Source organism: Elgaria multicarinata, chromosome 4 (genome assembly GCF_023053635.1).
Source record: "Elgaria multicarinata webbii isolate HBS135686 ecotype San Diego chromosome 4, rElgMul1.1.pri, whole genome shotgun sequence".
NCBI classification, from domain to species: Eukaryota; Metazoa; Chordata; class Lepidosauria; order Squamata; family Anguidae; genus Elgaria; species Elgaria multicarinata.
Window position 1 is genome coordinate 28690924 of NC_086174.1, and position 20429 is coordinate 28711352.

The following is a 20429-nucleotide window of genomic DNA, read 5'->3' on the forward strand; positions in this document are numbered from 1 at the left end:
AAAGTTATGTAAAAGTTGTTTAATATTATAAAAGATTTACCTTTACTTTGGATTTTCTTAGTTTATATATCGTTATACTAGAGGAATGCATTTTCATTTTTGTGAGATAAATATTCTTAAGTTCTTGATTCTGAATCTCTAAATATCTATGCTTTTACAATTGCCCGCAAATAAGGGTTTCACATTTGAAATGCATTGGGCTCATTCGAATACATTGTTTCCTATCACTTTTGAGGTTCTTTCTGATTTACTCCGGAGTTACACGCTGGTGGAACCCAGCCCATAAATGCTTCTCCACAATGCAAAGCCTACACAGAGTGATGCTCTCTATATACCAGTTGCTGCTTTGGGCACCCTAAAGCAGCATCAACAAAGTTATTTGCACTTCATCTCATGCTGCGTATGGATCTTGGAGAGAGGAGAGGAGAGTTTGCACATTCTCTGGATTGGTAAAAACATTGGTTTATCCCATCTGAGACATCAGAACTGGGAAAAGTGAACAGGATGTAATGAAGAAGACAGGTACAAGGCCTTTAAAAGATCCACAAGAGATAATAAAAAAGAAGATATACCACTATTCCTTTGATTTTGTTTTATTATTATTTTTAAATCTTCAATTTTTTTCTGCCATGAGACAGGAATGCATGATAGATAGAAATGGCTCAAACATCTTCACATGACACTCTTAAATCATATTTCATTCACAATTTTCCCCTAGAACATCTACAGATAACATAATCCCACCCATTTCCATCCATTATCACAGATTTAATTATCCATTAAACAGTAGTTGCCAGCAATCGAAAGCTGTAAGGCTTCTTTTTTTTTTTGCATATTAGAAAAAAAAACACCTTTAACCTACAACATGAGAAAAAAAAATCACAACTATTAACTCTCATTTTACATGGCAACCCCATGGTAATAGATATTTCCAAATGAAATGCATTGTTTCATGGTAATCATTGAGTACGTAATAAAACTCCATCTTCCATCAGCTTTGACAAACATTGCTAGAAGTACTTTATCACATTGGGGCATAATCCTATGAATGTTTAGACAGAGGAAGTCCTACAACTCCCAGCATCCCACAGCAAGCCATACTGGCTAAGGAATGCTAGGAGTTGTAGGACTTTTTCTGTCTAAACATGCATAGGGTTGTGCCTTTGGTAATATCCCCTTTAAATGCTGCTATCTAACTACTCCACCAACAGGAGGCATTTTTCAGTGGAACAGGGGAGGGGGTGATTTTTGTAAATCAGTTCTCCCCCCACCCCCAGTAGGCCCTTTTGTGCCCCCCAAATCTGCTTGAGCGTTTGGGAGGTGTGGGGGCTGGAAGGGAGGCGGACCTGCTGAAAAATCTCGCCTTCCCTATTGGGCTAGGACATGCCTATTCTTGACAGAGGGTCACTAGTTGGATAACATCCAAAGGAATCCATTACCTTCATGTGACAATTTCTATTGCCCACTGACATAATTTGGAAAAGTGGTCAGTCACACCCTAGAGCTCTCCAACACCATTACTACTTAACAGTACAGTTAAAAACAAACAGATGGGTTGCCTGGAATCCACAACTCTCTCCGATTGAAGGGAACTGTTTTGAGGTTTTCCGGAACGGATGTAAACAGGCATGTGTGCATGTGTGTGTGTGTGTGTGTGTGTGTGTGTTTATACGTGTCCATTGGGAGTCCATTTGCGTTCTCAATGATGAATAGATTAGATACCTGATCTGTAGCATTTACTCCTGAGAAGATACTAGAAGGGAATGACAGTTCTGATGCACTTTGGAATGGCACAATCACGTAAACGCTTGCACACTTAAGACTTAACAAACTCATCCAAAGTTTCTAAACACGATTTCTAACTAAACTCTAAAATATCAGCACAATAATAATAATAAAAAGATCCTATGTAATCAAAACATAAACAAGTAGGATTTTTTGTGTCAGCAAACTCTTTTAAATGTAGGAAACTCTAGGTACTTAAGAAAAATGTAGCTGACAGGGTTATTTTTGGTGTATTTTTTTTTTTTATAAAAAGGTATTTTTTCCAAACGCATAATAAAATGCCATGATATTCCATAACTGGCCAGGTCTAGCCATCTCAGAGCTGCATGGCTTACAAAAACTGGGCAACGAGGAAAAAAACAAAAACAAAACACACACAAAAATATAACACACAAAATAGGGAAAAAATCCAAAAAATATCCAACATAATCCAAGTAAATGTGACATTTACGTTACAGCTATTAAAAAGGAGGCTGTAGAAAAAAGCCTATTTGAAATTTTATTATTCTTATGGTTACCCCTAAATAGTTTTTGGAAGTGATTGATTTATTACATTAACCCCAAGCACCAGATTTCATAACTTAAGGGTACTCCTCTAATATTTAGCCTCTTATTGAGGGAACGAGTTGTATTTGAAGGCCAAGTTTTAACTTGAGAGTTAGAACTTTTGTCATCATGCAATCAAGTCAGTTCACATCAAGGTCACAGTAGGTGTTCTTGAGTTTCAATATGGCTAGGCAAGTAGCTCCTTGAAAAAGGTGTCAGACAGCGGTCATCAATTAAAGACTAAGCAAAGCTTAAGTTCAGTTTTTATAAGATCCATCATCGGGGAACAATGGGAAATGTTCTTTAATATGAGTCGCCTTAGAACCAGCAGCACCCAGGGCAGAGTGTGCCTGGAGGCTAGTAGGAATTAGTAGTGTTAAAAAATTGCATAGGTATTAATCAAGAAGGCAGTAAGCAGGATACATTATATGGCTCTGTTGTGATGTTTGTTGTCTTCTCCTCTCCTTCTGTTTTTAATATAAAAAAGCAAGGAGAGTTCCATAAAGAGCTTGCACCTGGGATGCATTACGCAGCAGGTATTACTCAGCGCTTCTGTTTGGTGTTAGACATTCTTTCACAGAAGACTTTCCCCCCCTTCCTCAACCTATGACTGAAGCAAATTCCTCCTTCCTATCTCCACTCCACGTCATTTGCATCATGTGCCTCTTTCTGACAGCAATTTCAGAAGTACATTTAATCCACAGCTACATCCTACTATCCTGACCAGCTCTTGACTGGAACTGTCAAGATGGATCCTTAACAATAGTTCCATGCATTGAAAACCGAAGGTCAGACTAAAAACCTTCCACTGAAACCCAACAACTGGAGTGCTCCTGATTCGGAGCTGCTTCCCTTCCCCTACCTGAACCCTCTTCCCCTTTACAAAAGTATGCACACCGAGGGAAAAATGTATAAAGGTCATCTGAGTTCAAGCTGTTAAGACACCGGAGAGTTTTCTTGCTGGTCTTCCGTAACAGTGGATCCACTCTGCTCCTCGCTGGTTTCGTTGGATGGTTCTTCGAAGTTTGGCTCACCTGGATCGAGACTGCTGCCATCACTTTGCTCCTCATTCTGCTCTTCGTTGGCCTCCACAGTCTGTTCCAGATTACTCTCCAAAGATGTCGGGGAACCATCCGTTACACTTTCACGGGCTGCTGTTTCGTCAAAAGGCTGAGTATGGGGAACAGGTGTGCTTGGCTGTACGAAGTTCTCACTGGCACTTACAGGCGCTTTGGGCATGCCCATTTCTACGGTAATGTCGTTCTGCGGCAAAGCTACTTTCTCTACAAGTCTCCACTGAATGATACTCATATCTTTGCCTCCAGTTGAAATCAAGTGACTGTCACTGTGAGTGAAGCTGACGTTTGTCACATGACTACTGTGGGCACTGTATTTGTGACTTGGGGCCTATGGAAACAAACCAGGAAATTAAATACCCATGAGAACAGCTGCTTCATCCCAACAATGAGAATATAGCCAGGAAAGAAAAGATGCTCTCTCCACCCACTCTTCCCTTCCTTTCTAATACTCTCTATACCCAACTCTTCCGATCCTTTCATCTGGCCCCATATTTTCATGAAATGGGCATCCGTGCAAGGCCAATCATGAATTCTACACAAGTCTTACTGACTTCATAAATGATGAGCTACTGGTGGTCCTGGTCTATGTAAACACTCTAACTATTGGCAGTAGTTTCACTGGTGGGATAACTGCATAGATCTGATGGGAACGGATCAGTCCCATTGTTCATATAAATACTCTCCTGTAGCTACTGGGAAAGTGCTTACCAATGTAACTGACTTGCATATGTCAGCAACCCCAGTGATTAAAAACAAAAAACAAAACCATGATAGCTTTCCAGCTGCGGTCATGTTCTAATTAGAATACAAGAGAAGGCAGAATCCCAGTGACAGTATTAAATGCATCCACAACATCTGAAGAAATAGTGACCTTGGCGATGGTGGGAATTAACCCTTGGAGCCTTTCCACCCATGCCCTTAAATGTCTGACATCTAGACATACCTTTGCCTTGGAGCAGGGGTACTGAAATAGATGGACTTTACAAAAGTCATCAGCAACTGCTATCACCTTCCTGTTGTGGGACCTGATGAGAGCATTTATATCTGTTCCGTCCGATCCTTCAGGCCACACTCCTTCAGTATAGGTAAAAACAAATATATTAGGGCTGTAACCCACATAAAGCAGGGGTGCAGAGCTTTTGGGCACTCCAGACATTGTTGGACTCCATTTCCCATCAGACCCAACCAGTATGGCCAATCGTTAAGGATAATGAATGCTGTAGACCAACAACATCTGGAGGACCACAGGTTCTCCACCCCTGGCTTAAAGGAATTTTAGCTGAGTTGTAATAGATCAGGGTGGGCAACTTGGGGCCTTCCAAATAGTTTTGCCTACAACTCCCATGATCCCTTAACATTGGTTATGCTGGCTACGGCTGATGAGACTTGTACGCCAAAACATCTGGAGGGAAAAAAGTTGCCAATCCCTGATTAATCCATTAAAACTGGAGAAGTCTCCTTATAAACAACCAACAGTTCTGAAGAAGATGGTACTTTGATTTTCAAGTGGTGCACCTACATGCTACAGCACATATAACCTTAGAAAAGTTAGTCCCTGGTGAATGAACAAGAGAGGACAAATGCTTCTTCTAATATGGAAATTTTATGTGCAGTTTTTATAAGTACTGCTATTAAAACAATTCATTTAAAAACCCCACCTGCTGCCCAATTAACTGGGTGCACTTCTTTAATCCATCAAAAGATTTTTCAGAGATTAATTCCACCAGTTAATTGACTGATTAGTACAGCCATGAAATAAATATATATTTCATGCAATATAAATTTTAGTCAACATCTAAAAAAGAAAGAAAGAGTAATCTTTATAAGCAGGGCCTCACACCCTATAGTTGATGATTATAATCCAATAAATTTTAAAAATAGAAAATGGGTGTATGAAGGAAAGAAAGGAGGATAAGAAGTATACAACTGCATACAAAGTCAATTGTTTTATACAACACAAGTAAAAGTTTTTTATAAGACAAGTAAGTCAACTGAATTGTTTTTCACAAGTCTGATAGTTTTATACTATCCAACTCAGTGCAGGAATCTACCCTAGTATGCTTTAGGGTGGATTCCTGCACTGAGCGGGGGGTTGGACTCGACGGCCTTATAGGCCCCTTCCAACTCTACTATTCTATGATTCTATACAAAATCAGTAGGTGGATTCTTTATATGACAGATAAATTAACCGAGTTGTTTTACACAAGTCTGATAACAGGCATCCAGTGTTTATCCTGTTTCTCATATACTAGACTTCATCAGAAAAAACAGTTCCATTATTGCTGTGAACGAGCAATACCATGAGAGTATAAGGGTTTGAAGACTTTAAATAGTTGTTCCGTACTGTTTTTAGTTAAAGCCCTCCAAAAGGTTTTTTTTCTCAATCTCCGGCAAGTGATCCAAATGCTTCAACAATGGCAAGTACTGCAGACTGTCTACAGTATATGATGAAACAGGATAAACACTGGATGCCTGTTATCAGACTTGTGTAAAACAACTAGGTTAATTTATCTGTCATATAAAGAATCCACCTACTGATTTTGTATAAAACTATCAGACATGTGAAAAACAACTCAGTTGATTTATCTGTCTTATAAAAAACTTTTACTTGTGTTATATAAAACAATTGACTTTGTATTCAGTTGTGTGCTTTTTAGCACTGTTTAGTTTTGTTCTCTCTTCAACTGCTGCCCTTTCGGTTTGTTGAAAAAAAGGAGGACCCATCAATAGAGATTCATTCTTCCTGACACCAAAGAAGCCGTAAAAATTGGGATGTTTAGATGGTGAGAAGAGACAGAAAAGATAAGTATCTCAATGTAAAGAGTTTCATATGGAGTGTGTGCCACAATAGAGACCCTTTTACTTGTCAGTTTAAGGCACAATGGGCAGTGTCTCATTGCCATGCGAGTGCATCCACCACATTTCCATTTTAATGGCTCCATTAAAGTAGCTACTTTCAAAGAAAAAGAAAAATCCGTTTCATTACATGTATTTGAATAAAACAGGCCATCAAGCTCAGCTGGAATATTGTTGACAAACTGCTTCCCCAGTTAAGAAGTCATGTAAAAAGTGCTGTATGAATGACACCATTTCCTCTCGTTTGCCAGAGCATCACTAATTTTTAAATTTAAGAATAATCATATTACAAAAGAAATATGCTACTCACCAAATACCTGAAATCCCAGCACACAAGTGTATGTTGTCCAATCTATGTCCTTACACTCAGAACGATTCCTCATTAGTTTACAGCCAGCTGGAATGTCCCCTTCAATAATAATAATGATGATGATGATGATGATGGAATTACATGAGTAAGGGGCATGTGATTTAGCTGTCTATAACAACCTCCCTCTTCAGATGTTTCCCTCCAGATATTTTGGACTTCAACCCCCATCAGCCCGAGATGTTTTAGACTTCAGTTCCCAGCAGACACAGCCAGCATGGCCAATGGTGAGGAATGCAGGGAGTTTTAGTCCCAAACATCTGGAGGGTACAGGGTTGGGGAAGGCTGGTCTATATTATTAGGGGTTCTAACAATTTAAACAAGTGGTCATTTGAATAACTGTATTTTAAAAGCGCTCACTGCCGCCAATCTATTCCAATTTTAAAACACATTGAGCACTTTGCCAGTGCCTCCTTGCTTCCTACACTGGAATTACTAACAACAGTCATTCTGACCTACACTTTAGCTTTTAGGCCTTGGCTTATTAAAAACTGAAGTTCACAGAATTTAAAACTTAGTTATACCAACTGTCAAATGAGAATTAAATCCTAACCACCCTCTCGCTATGTCAGGCCTTCATCCCTTGATCCATTTAATGGTTTCAAATATCTCAGAGCAGCCTTCCCGATGTTCTGGCACGATGACTCCCATCACCACTGGTCATTGGCCATCCTGGCTGGGGCTGATGGGAGTTGTACTCTGAAACATCTGGAGGGTCCCACATTGTGGAAGGCTGCCATTTCCTTTTATTACTATAGAAATGAAATTCGCACAGTTGTCATGAACAGAGAAAAGGGGGTGAGGAGGATGCCCCCTAGAGGATGCCTTTCAGTGTTGACTCACTCACCTCAATGGTGTCTGGAAGTGTTGCTTCCTATCATGCCCTCCCAACCCGCTGCCATATAGCAGCTATAAACTAATATAAGAAAAAAACCTGAATTGCATTTTTAGCAGGGTCGCCAGTGTTGGAAGGTCTGTAGCTCAATGGCAGATATACCTAGTTCTATTTTTAAAGATAAAGTTAATTAGACCTACCCAAGCTGATTAGTACCGTAGGCTAATTTTTCTCGGGACTGACTTAAAAGTTCCAAACAATATAGATAATCAGATGTCACTTCCCACAATATACGGTATAATTCCTGCATAGTATTAGAAAAATAAAGAACTTTATCTTTAAAAATATATTTTTAAAAAAATACAGCAATAAGTGTTTGCTTTTACCCTGACCCTTACAAGTGTTTGTATTTGTTCCACAGCACACTAGCCATTGAGGAAGACCATGGCCATAGCTAGACCTAAGGTTTATCCCTGGATCGTCCAGGGGTCAAACCTGTTCATCTAGGTGACACACAGGGGATCCAGCACTCAGGCAGGGGCGAACCCTGGATGATCCCAGGATAAACCTTAGGTCTAGCTGTGGCCCAAGAGTCGAAACGCGTCTGGCCAAATTGATTAAATCTACTGAGCATTTTCTGTCTAGCAGTTTGATTGTTTTGTTGTATTATTGTAGATGAGAAATGCTTTGTGTATGTTACTTTTAACATTATATTTTAGTTTATAAATTGCATTTTTAACCTGTTTCCTTGACTTCCTTGGATAGCTGCTTTAGAGTTCTGACTGGACCTGAATAAAACCTGGAGTGGATTCACCTCCTCACTGACATCGGAGCCATCAGCCTCCACAGGCAGATACTATATAACTCACACATATTACTGAGGAATCTTTTGCCCTAATGACACAAAACTGAGCCAAAAAACCTCCTAGAAGAGATTGACCTCTTAAGCAGCCTGTCTAGGTCAGTATTGTCTAGGCTCTAGTATAGATCAAGTGATCAGATACAAAAAAGGACAGGGCTCCTGCAGCTTTATCTATTGTGGAAAGGAAAGGAACCTCTCGTGCAAGCACTGAGTCATTACTGACTCTTGGAGAGACGCCAGCTTTCGCTGACATTTTCTTGGCAGGCCTTATAGCGGGGTGGTTTGCCGTTGCCTTCCCCGGCCATTATTACCTTTCCCCCAGCTAACTGGGTACTCATTTTACCGACCTCGGGAGGATGGAAGGCTGAGTCGACCCGAGCTGGCTGCCTGAGAACCAGCTTCCGCTGGGATTGAACTCAGGCCGTGGGGAGAGTTTCAGCTGCAGAAACTGCTGCTTTACCACTCTGCGCCACACGAGGCTCTTATCTATTGTGACAAAGAGGGAATTTCTCCAGGTGCAGCATGCATACAAATGACAGCTGCTGAAATTCTCTTTTCTATGCAACTGTTAAAAGATACAGGAGCCCTGTCCTCCTTTCCATATGGTCACCCTAAATCCACCAGCCATCAACTGGGATCTCCAAGTGCTCAGCTCCCCTCTCCACTTGTCCTGGAGTCCGAGACAAACGCAAGGGGATTGGCAGCCCTTGGCTTAACGGGGTCACATGTTGTGCAGGCCCAATTTACGCGAAACACCCTGAGCACCCAAGGAAACATGCTCAAGAAGTCGGGAAGCGCCTCTATTGGGACCTGCCGGGAGGCTCTAATTAGGCAAGTGCGCAGGCTGTTTCCAAAGCCGCAGGCCTGCTTCGTGACATATCACACGCCAGCACTGCTCTCCCCTAGTAAACTGTTAAACTGACGGATGCCCTTGCAGAGATGTGAGCTATATTTAGGAGCACCATTAGGTAGGAAACAGCTCTGAATACTATCAGAAGGTCAGGTTACAGGACGTCACACCAGTATCCTCTGTCAGCAAGCGTTTTGCACCAATAGTTCGGTTCGTGTCAGCTCCATCCCTCCTCACCCCCCATTTTCCCACTATGATTGTTCAGGCAGGTTTCTAGGTTGGAGGTAATTACGGCTTTGTACTCACAGTATAGTATTTCATAGTCTCCCGAGTTTGACATGATGTACTTATTTTCCGGGGACCAGTCAAGGTGCGTAATATAGCTGGAATGTCCCTAAAAACACACACAAACACAAAAGAGAAATCAACAAGCTATTAGAATTCCGGGTAGCAGTTTCCCCCGGTTGACTTTAATCCCCTTGTAAAAGGTTCGTATAAACAAAATGACACCATTGGTTACATGAGTAATCTACCAGGTTCTGCGGCTGCAGGGTGCCCATTCATTCTGATGGGGCTCCAGTGGAAGCTCATATGTGCGTTTGCATGAGCACAGTGGATTGCATCCCGCAGTGACGAAGGCTGAAGCCCTTCAAACCTGATTATTGTAGACAATTTGGTTTTTTTGCTTTGACAGAATTTCTCCCGATTCACCACAACAAAGAAGACACACAAGGGTTGTTAGAAGTGAGCTAAGCCAAATTTGCACCCAGCAGATGGCGAGAGAAAGAATGGCTTTAAAACTCAGGTTTCGACATCTTCCCTCTCTCTTGCAAATAAAAAAAGGCATGCAATGAAGAGCATGATTGTTCAGCAAAGTGTACCCACAAACATATCTCCCCAAGGGCGGCCAACATGTGGCTATCAAGAGGTTTGGCCTACATCTCCCATGATCCTTTATCACTGGCTATGCTGCTAGGTCTGATGGTAGTTGAAGGCCAAGACATCTGGAAGGCCACAGATTTCCTTCTTCTGCCCCAGGCTGAATTCTAAAAGGATTGTATACCTACATCAGGAATAAGATACATCACATGGCCACTGTGTACAGCTAAAAAGTATCCTATGTTTTTGCCTAAAGATTTATACCCCAATGCAACAAATGCATGGTTGCAAACCTATGCATCATCAGGGAAACAAGATTGTGCTCAACAGACAGCTAGAGCCAGCCAGTGACCAATCTCAGGATGCCCCTTTGCAATGTCTCACATTGAAAAGCTTCTGGTCAATAAGCTAGAAAATAACATAGGGTTCTATATTATCTATATGCCCTATACCAGCCTTCCCCAACCTGCTTTCCAGAAGTGTTGGATTGCAACTCCCATCATTCAAGGACCGGCATGGGAGATGCGATCGAACACATCTAGTTGAGAAAGGCTGTCCCGTACCATGTGCATTGCTCAGACACACCAGTGTGCATTCTGAAGTCATTTAAACAAGTATATAAGTGATAGCAGCAGCTCATAACACCACTCTTTTTATGCCAAATTTCATGTTAAAGGATTGTGCCTGTTCCCATAAGTTTCCACAGGAAGCTGTAGACAGGCTTCAGCAGAAGCAAATTTTGTACGCAAGGGTTAGGAGCAAGCGTTTTTATAGTAACACATCTATATAGGAGGAACAATGTGTAACACCTTCATTCTGCACAAAGGGATACTTGACATGAAAAAAGATTCCTAAACTTTGCTGCATTGAAGTCCTTACTACAACCTGAGGTGTAAATGCCCAGCAGGTTCAAGTATAAGACTAAACCATGATTTTCCCATGTGCTTGTGTGTTTCTTCCTTCCCTTGCAGACTCTCTCACATAAGAACATAAGAAGACACGCGCTGGATCAGACCAAAGGTCCATCTAGTCCAGCATTCTGTTCACACAGTGGCCAACCAGCCCCATGAATGCAGCAGCACCCTCCCAACTGGTGCACATAAGGATACAGCCTCTGGTACTGGAGATAGCATAGAACTATTAGAACTAATAGCCATTGATAGCCTTATCCTACATGAATTTGTCCAATCCCCTTTTAAAGCCAGCCAAACTGGTGGCCATCATTACATCTTGTGGTAGTGAACTCCATAGTTTAACTATGCACTCTGTGAAGAAGTCCTTCCTTTTTTCTGTCCTGAATCTCCCACCAATCAGCTTTATGGGATGACCCCATTGGGTGCTAGTATTGTGAAGGAGGAAGAAAAATGTCTTCCTGTCCACTTTCTCCACGCATCCGGTTTAGTGGTAAATTGTAAGTTTGTCATCGTATTTGAACCTGGGCAAAACAAAGTTTGGGCAACGATGGAATAGCAGATGATTTCCTGCCAAATTGGAAGAAGGGAAGCACAGGCCTCAGAGACATACAGTGTGATTAAGAAGAAGGAGAAGGAGAAGAGTTCCATGTAATCTCCCCCCCCCTCCGCCTTTCCCATCCGTTATCTTGGATCTTTATGATGCTGGAAGCTAGCACTAATGGGAGGGAGGGAGGGAGGGAGGGAGGGAAGGACAGCCGTTTACTAGATCCTGCCAGACATTTGGCAGCTGTCAAAATTCCTGAGGCAAACAGAGAACAGAAAAAAGCAGTTGGGAAGAGGCTCTCTTCTGCCGGAACATCCCTTCAAGCAAGGAACTGTGATGGGAGAGATCCAAACTTCACATGGTTGCAATAGTCCAGATAGCTGAGTTTTATGTTCCATTTAAAAACGAAATCTCCCTTCGGCAAAAACCTTTGTGAAAGAGACATTCTACACTTTGCTCCTGATACACTGGACACATACTGAGAATTGTTGCTATTGGAATCGTATACGTGTACGATACGGCAACATCAAGTTTTTGAAAGGGCTACATGCATACAAAGGCATCATGGTAGACAACAGCACGTGGCACAGTTTAATGTTCACTGGACACACCATTTTCTGGTGTCGGAAATATTCTAATTATGTACCATCTCAAGTAGGGCACAGTGATCTAGAGTCCTCGCTCATTTCTGGCCATCTGGTAAGCACCAGATAGATTGAGCTCGGGTTTGATTGCAAAATGCAGATCTTTGCCTTAAATAATGACACCAATTTTCATTCTGGTCCTTTGTGAAACTGGGATAATACGGCTTGCATTACCTATCTTCTGGACTTCTTTCAGCAGTGGTCTTTGGGAGGTGGGGGGCTTTCATTACCCATGTAGACTACTTCAGCTGTGAAGCATTTCTCTTCGCCCCAACCACCATTCAATGGTTTACAACTGCTTCTATATTCCTGATATGTTAGAGCATCAACAAAAAACTGCTTGCCAAACCTGATCCTTTAAAAAAACTACCCTGTGCATGCACAGTTTTGCATTTTAAACTCACTTAAATCATTGCACCATTATGACTACAGGAATAAAATGGAATTCTATTCTGTTGCCCTGATGCCCACATCATCTTCCACTCTCTGGGTGGTTATTTGCCCCCCCCCCCCCGGGACTGTGGGGTCTGGACTTTGTCCCTATGGTCCACCACTAGTCCCCAAAGTCCATCATCATCATCATCATCATCATCATTTGTATCCCGCCTTTTGCCCAATACTGGGCCTCTGCCTTTCAAATGGGTGCAGAAGTCTGAGCAGTACCTCGACTCTGAAACAAAGAGTTTCCAACTTCCATCACAAAAGCTGGGTTCACGCAACACGCTAACCTACACTCAGTGATTGAGTGGGGGTTGTTGTTGAACCATGGGTTAGCGTGTTCTCTGAATGCAGCGCATTTTCCTCACAATGGCTTGTTAACCATGCCTTGTGGCTTCTTAATCATCCTGAACAACCCCAAACACAAACCATGGTTTCTCAAGGTGGTTTGCTTGAGCCACACTGCAGCCACATTGCATGGTTAACAAGCCACCTTGTGGAAAATGTGCTGCATTCAGACAACATGTTAACCATGGTTCGACAACAACCCACAGTTCAACAGGAACCTATACTCAACCACTGAGTGTGGGTTTGTGTGCTGTGTGAACCCAGCCATTGTCTCCAGTGAAAGGGATACACCACAGTGCATTGGTATTTTGCATTAACTTCTGCCAGGGAGCTTGGGGTGTTGTGTTGGGTATTATACAAGGAAGCATCCTCACGTATACAATGGTGCCTCGAATGCAGACACCAGACTTCCTCCTGCTCTCTCAGTGTTCCGAGTAATCGTATTACAAAACAAACAAACGAAACAGAACGCTGCAAGGTTGAGTTAAACCAGGCCTCGCTACACTTGGCCAATGATATACACGATACAATATACAAAAGCTGCACCCAAAAACATCTTTTTGGACACGGAACTAGGAAGTGAAATAACGGGAATAGAAATTATGGGAGCTTTCAGATGCAGCAAACTGGAAGTAACATCATGTACACCTGTATGATCTCATAGGGAAATCAAAAGGAACACAAATTAAGAGCTTATCGTGGGCATCTCCGCGTTGGGAAGGAGTTTCTATCGGGCCCTCTGGCAGATCAATCTCCCTAAGCAAAACAGAGTATCTTTGTATCTAAAGCAGGCCTGGCACAACTTGCAACTAGAAGAGCTGAATATGGGCCACTAGCCAGGTGCTTGACAACTGCCCTGTTTTTCTAGCTCCAGGCAGACCACAAAACATGTGGGTGGCATCAGAAAGAGCGGCGTCTGGGAGGTATGTTTTGGCTGCAACAATACAAAGGCAGAAAGGCCAGGGAGGCAGGCACAGCAGGCCAAGCTGGGAAGGAATTCGAAGGAGATGATAAACTGGGAAACGGGGTCACAGAAGGGACAGGACCAGGGAAAGTAATAAGAAAAGGACCATTAAAACCCCTTTCACAGCTAGGTTCTGCAGTCCTCCTTTTGTATGGAGGACAAGCATGGTGTAGTGGTTAGAGTGTTGGACTGGGAGTTCGGAGACCCGGGTTCTAGTCCCCACTCGGCCATAAAGCTCACTGGGTAACTTTAGGCCAGTCTCAGACGCTCAGCCCAACCTACCTCACAGGATTGTCGTTGTGAGGATAAAATGGAGCAGAGGAGGGTTATGTATGCCGCCTTAGGCCACAGCTAGACCTAAGGTTTATCCTGGGATCATCCAGGGTTCGCCCCTGCCTGAGCACTGGATCCCCTGTGTGGGCCTTGCTAGACCTGCTGGGATAAGCTGGCAGGGAGGCTAGGCGACGGTGCGCTAACATTATTCCGCGACGGCGCGGAAGCCCTGCAGCATCGGCCATTTTTTTTTTTTTTGGTTAAAGGGGCCATGTGCGCCCCGAAGACTCCGGACAAGGTAAGGGTTTTTTTTTTACTTAAGCCCCCCCATCCGCCCTCCCTCCCCATCTCCGTCCCGTGTGTCGTGTCTTTTGCCCTCCCGTGTGTCATGTCTTTTGCCCTCCTGTGTGTCGCGTCTTTCGCCCTCTGCCCCCCCTCGCCCTCCTGTGTGTCGTGTCTTTCGCCCTCCGCCCCACCTCGCCCTCCCGTGTGTCGTGTCTTTCGCCCTCCGCCATCCCCCTCTCCTGCCGGTCCGGCCTTCCCCCCCATCTCCCCCCCCGGGGATGCCCCTGGCCTGATGGGCACAGCGCTCATAAGAGCGCTGTGCCCAGTCCGTGGCTTTTTGCGGCTACTCGCGAGTAAGCGAGTAGCCGCAAAAAGCCACGGAAGTCGCTAGACATTCCGCAGCCCAGGCCTCAGGTGCACCTTGACCCCGGATTCCCCTGTGCGTCATGTGGACGCACAGCAGGGAAACCGGGTCTCAAAGCGCGCTAAGGCCTCGTCTAGCAAGGCCCTGTGTCACCTAGATGAACAGGTTTGACCTCTGGATGATCCAGGGATAAACCTTAGGTCTAGCTATGGCCTTAGTTTCCTTGGGGGGCGGGGGGAAAGGCTGCATATAAATGTAATAAATAAAGAAATAAGTAAATAAAATAAGAAACATTAGACGTGATCTTTTGGGCAATCCAGCCACTTTTTTCTCCTGCTTCCTTTTCCTGGAGTCTGGGACCAAGGAGAAAAAAGCAGCCAAGGTAGTATCCTTGACTGTGAAATCCCTCTGTCCCAATTTGGATCGTGTCAAAGAGGTAGCAGCCAGAGGCGCCAGCACGACCTGCTATATTCTTTCCTGAGCATCTTATGGTCATCCTCCCACATGCTCCAGTTCTTTTTAAATAATGGCACTGTGATACTTCAGCGTTTGCTGATCTTGTTATCTGGGATCTTCACCAAAAACTTCATCTATGCAAAACACCTCGAATGAGTCAAGATGGCTAAAAATCAACCAAATAACCCCCACAAAACCAACCAACCAACCACTTACAGAGAGATCTGCAGTAAATGTGTCTCATAATGCTTATCAATTACCAGGTTGATCTTCTTTTGACAAATAATTACGTCAAATTAGAAATTCCCCACCAGGGGGCAACAGATACTACAGATATAGAAGCCTCAGGTGCTGGAACATGAGGATAAAATACAGTGTGGTCTAGTGATAAGCCTGCAGCCAACAGGAGTACTCTAATGTTCTATGCATTTCCTGTGCAACCTTATGGAAACACATGTAGATGCCTTTGATCAAGTCAGTGTAAGGCACATGCTGCAGCAACCTTGGTGAAGCTAAACAGGTTTCAGACTGGATAGTCCCTGATGGGAGACTACCTGGAACCATACATATGCTGCCTTGAAAGGATTTTACCCTTACAGGCAGCTTAAAAATAATTTAAAATAAATAAATAAATAAATAAATAAATGTGCTACCTTGGGTTTATTATAGAAAAATGGTGGGATATAAACCTAAAGAAATGGCATTCTAGTCTTGTCTACATGGTTCAGGACTCCAATACCCGATGGAACACTTCTCCCAACATGAACCTACCTGTACACTACATTCAGCATCTAAGACTCTTTTCTGGGTGCCTCCTCTGAGGGAGTCTCGGAAGGCAGCAACAAGGGAGAGGGCCTACTCAGTGGTGGCCCCCCAATTATGGCATGATCTCCTTGATGAGGCCCAGTTGGCGTTAACATTGACATCTTTTCAGCGACAGGTATCTTTCTCTTTTCGCAGGTATTTCTCAGGCTTATGATGAGTTTTAATCTGATCCTGGATTTGTTTTATGGCTGATTGCTTAAAGTTGTTTTTAGATATATGTTGTCTCTGTGTATACTGTTTTTTTTAATGTGCTTTTATGTCAATCACGTTTTAAACTCTGTATACTGTACAAATGGAGAGCAGTTGTGCTTTAAAGAAAACAAATGAACCATTTCCCAGAGATATGGCCCAAGAAAACGGCAATGCAAAGTGGTATTAATAGGGAAAGTCCTTAAAGCAGAAAATGTAAGATTATACTGTCAATTCAAGTACAACTTTATGGGTTTAAGATTTGCTTAAATGTGGTCACTGAAAGATGTTTATCAATGAAAAGTCAATTCAGAATTGGCATGCACTGCTGATGTACTTCTGGGTTTGGACGTATTTTCTCTCTGCCTATGAGAGGAATAAATGGGAATACTTTTTTTGCTGCGAAGGAATAGAAGCAGCTTAAAAAAATAGGGTCACTTTGTAAAATCTCGTTACTGATACTAATTTATAATTTAGAGAACATGAGTTATTGGGTGGATTAGAAACATCATAAATAAATAAAATGGGTTTTTTACGTTTCATAAAAACGTACCGTGCATTTTCCATATCTGCTGTACTTCCTTCCGTTTTCTGTTACTATGTAGAGGTAAATGAAGTTGTCATGGGATCCCACTGCAAGTAAGGTGCCGTCTGAAATGCAAAATAGAGGCAAACTGTTATGTTGTGCTATGCAAAGTTGACTGGCACACCAAACCTATTTTGGATTCCAGTCCTCCCCATCTGTGGCATATTGAGGGAGTTGACAATGAAGAATACACACCATGCCCCATGCTCCAGAGCCCATATGGTATTCTCATTTTGGCTATGGATGGAAAATTGATGGCACCCCCAAAAGCAGGGATAATTGGCCCAAACTCGGCAGAGGCACCTTGCGTAAGTCAAACTCTGGCCACACCAAGTGCTTCCGTCCCATTCTAAGAATTTCTCCTTCCCCTCCGGCCTTCCTTGCGCCATCCCACTCCATTCCATAGGGTCCCCAAACCCTTAGTAGCAACTTTTGAGGGTGTGCTAGGGGTTGTGGTGGGAAAGCAGAATCTTCCTTCTGCTTGCGGTTCTCAGGATCCAATCCAATGAATACTAAACAGCCATAGGGAAACCCTGTCCCTCAACATGTTAAAATCAGACTAAAAGTTACTTCACAAAAGTTATTTCTAAGTGTACGCATGTACTCTGTAATCAGAGTAAGGATTGGCTACAAAATCATGGAGTGATAAACCAGGATTTGCTGTGGTCCAACATGTGAATTTGCCTTCCCCTTAGTCAGAGATGTCCAATGCTTATCCAATGGTGACCCCAACTCAAAAGGGAATGAATGCACATTACTCCCAAAAATTGGTTTGAATATTCGCCAGGGCAATCATGGAGAAGGCTTGTACAAAGTAAGTGTACAAGATGGTCAAGAGTGGTTCGGCTGCTTTAACAAAGAGGTGGTCAACAATTTAATTCATGCATTTATTATGATATTTATAGGCCACCCAAAACAGCTTCAATAGCTTCCTGGGCATTTCCAAGGGCAAGTGATGGGCCTGGTGTTAACCTTTAAAGCCTTACACAGTGTGGGACCAAGCTTTCTCAAGGACTACCTGCTTCTGTACAGGCTTGTCTCTGCTTTAAAATAGTCTTGTAAAGGCCTTTCTGGCTTCCCCCATCTGCTGACATCAGGCAGGTGGTATCTGGGGGGAATGGGCCTTATTACACCCTCAAAGCTGACAATGTAAAAAGGCTCTGAAGAGTAACACTAGCATAACTGAGGGCACTTGCAGGATGTAGCTATCTTCTCTGTCTCTGCACTCAGCTCAACTAACACAAGCACCACTTGAAAATTCTGAACTGGATCACGCAGATATCTGTCTACTTTTGGAAAGATGAAGGCCTTCATTTCATCACATAAGAAGACTCCTCTGAAGAGTCTGCAAATGATAGTTAGGTAAATGATACACCATACACTGATGCTCAGCAGGACTGAAGGAACTGACAGTGCAAACTGCCAATTTCTCAGGCTTGAAAAAGAGACAATTACTCTGATGTTGACCGTCTCCCAGAGAGAACCATAGTTCAACATTAAGGCTGCATTGTTGTAGTGCATCCTGTACGGAGCTCCAGTATAACCCTACTCAGCAATGCTGTCTTCATGCCCAGTACCCCCATTCCTTTTAAAATGAGGAGCTCATGAACCTTCAAAGGCATCTTGTCCACTCCTTGCAGAGGCTAGTTTGAGTAGTAACAGTGCTGCATGTGAGGATGTGGGCCTGGTTGAAGTTTCTAAGTTCTGGTGTGGAAAGGACTTGAAATAAATGGCCTGCCAAGGCACTGGTGCAAATAATAATAATAATAATAATAATAATAATAATAATAATAATAATAATAATAATATGGCCTGGCGAAACACTGGTGCATTGGGCATGAAAGCAGCATAGTAAGAACTCCCATTGATTTCCCTAACACACACACACACACACACACACACACACACACACACACACACTATTTTACAACAAAACAGGGAACTGTAATGAATTATGTAATGAATTATGGCATTGCCACCCAAGAAAAGAAATGGTAGCATGAATGATTTCAGTCAGCCTTCTTCAACCTCTGTATGTGCTGGACTCATAGCTGGCTGGGGGATTATGAAAGATGTATCCCAACATAGCTGGAGGTTACCAGGTTGGGGAAGGCTGACTTAAGCCATCAAGCCATTATAACAGCATCATAGAAGCAAATAAATCTTGTCAAATTATAGTTCATTATCCCTCCCCATTCCTTGAGTGTTGTGTCTTTTCAAATTGTAAGCGAGCAAGCAGGAACTGTCTTGTTTAATTAATAATTATGTAAGCCGATTTGGGAGACCTTTTGGCGGACTATAACTATAACTCAAATAAATCAATAAATATCCGGGCTCTTAAAAATATTAAGGGAATAAACTTCATAAGGCACAATGATTATTATACTACTGAGGCATGGACCCATTCATTAGCTGTTTCACATGCTTGGACAAGAGGAATCGTAACTCTATAAGGTATTATCCAATTTTTGTATCCCTGCCATTCCGCATGCCTGGTAAATTATATGCTTGGGGGTGCTTGTGGATCCGTCGCTCCAAATGACAGCCCAGATAGATGTGATGGCCAGGACTGTGGCCTTCCTAGAGTTGGAAGACCTAAAGACAGTAGTGCATGTGCTGGTAACTTCGAGGCTCAACTTCTGCAATGTGCTCTACATAGGGCTACCTTTGTGCCTAGTCCAGAAACTTCAACTAGCTCAAAATATGGCAGCCAGGCTGGTTACCAGTACATCTAGGGGTGACCACAATACACCAGTTTTAAAATCTCTTCACTAGCTGCCAATTAGTTTCCGAGTGAAGTATAAAGTATTGGTTATTACCTTTAAAGCCCTACATGGTTTGGGTACAGGCTACCTGTGGGATCGCCTTCTCCCATACAATCCGCCCTGCACACTCAGGTCTTCTGGGAAGAATTTCCTTCAGCCAGACAAAACTAGGCTGACAGGTATTACACAGAGGACCTTCTCTTCTGCTGCTCCCAGACTGTGGAATGGCCTGTCGGAGGAGATTCATCAACTTAACAGTCTTTTAGCATTTAAGGAAGTTATAAAGACTGATCTCTTCCGGCAGGCCTATCCTGTGGAATTTTAGGATGCCATTAGGACGTTTAGCCTTCCACTTGTTCCCGTGATCCGATTCCCTCTCGCGTCTTTATTAATCTCATCCCCGCTATCCTCCCGTCCTTGCTCCACATTATTAATTCCTCTCTGTCCTCTGGTTCATTTCCTTCTGCTTTTAAACATGCTACAGTCTCTCCCATTCTCAAAAAACCCACTCTTGATCGACTATCTCTGTCTAACTACCGACCTGTCTCTCTCCTGCCCTTTGTCTCAAAGATCCTGGAACGTGTGGTCTACTCTCGTTGTCTTGACTTTCTCTCTAGTAACTCTGCTCTGGATCCCTTTCAATCTGGATTCCGTCCTTTGCATTCCACTGAAACAGCCCTTACCAAGATCACCAATGATCTTCTTACTGCCAAGTCTAAAGGCCATTATTCCGTTCTTATTCTCCTTGATCTAACTGCAGCCTTTGACACGGTTG

The 20429-nt window shown here is 42.9% G+C and overlaps 1 protein-coding gene and 1 long non-coding RNA gene across 4 annotated transcripts in view; both read right to left on the bottom strand.

Moving 5' to 3' along the window:
* Window positions 1–577: 577 nt before the first annotated feature.
* The window catches only part of LOC134397394 (uncharacterized), a 1014583-nt gene continuing 994731 nt past the window's right edge, over window positions 578–20429 (bottom strand). The window contains exon 2 of the long non-coding RNA XR_010025362.1: window positions 578–1129. This is a non-coding gene — a long non-coding RNA (uncharacterized LOC134397394). The remainder of the gene's footprint in view (window positions 1130–20429) is intronic.
* The window catches only part of EML4 (EMAP like 4), a 203073-nt gene continuing 183221 nt past the window's right edge, over window positions 578–20429 (bottom strand). For all 3 annotated transcript variants that reach the window (XM_063123997.1, XM_063123996.1, XM_063123999.1), the window contains 5 exons: window positions 16857–16954; window positions 9487–9574; window positions 6577–6675; window positions 4354–4484; window positions 578–3738 (listed from right to left, as the gene is read on the bottom strand). In XM_063123997.1, coding sequence (XP_062980067.1) covers window positions 3268–3738; window positions 4354–4484; window positions 6577–6675; window positions 9487–9574; window positions 16857–16954 — 887 coding nt within the window. In that variant the 3' untranslated portion in view covers window positions 578–3267. The remainder of the gene's footprint in view (window positions 3739–4353; window positions 4485–6576; window positions 6676–9486; window positions 9575–16856; window positions 16955–20429) is intronic.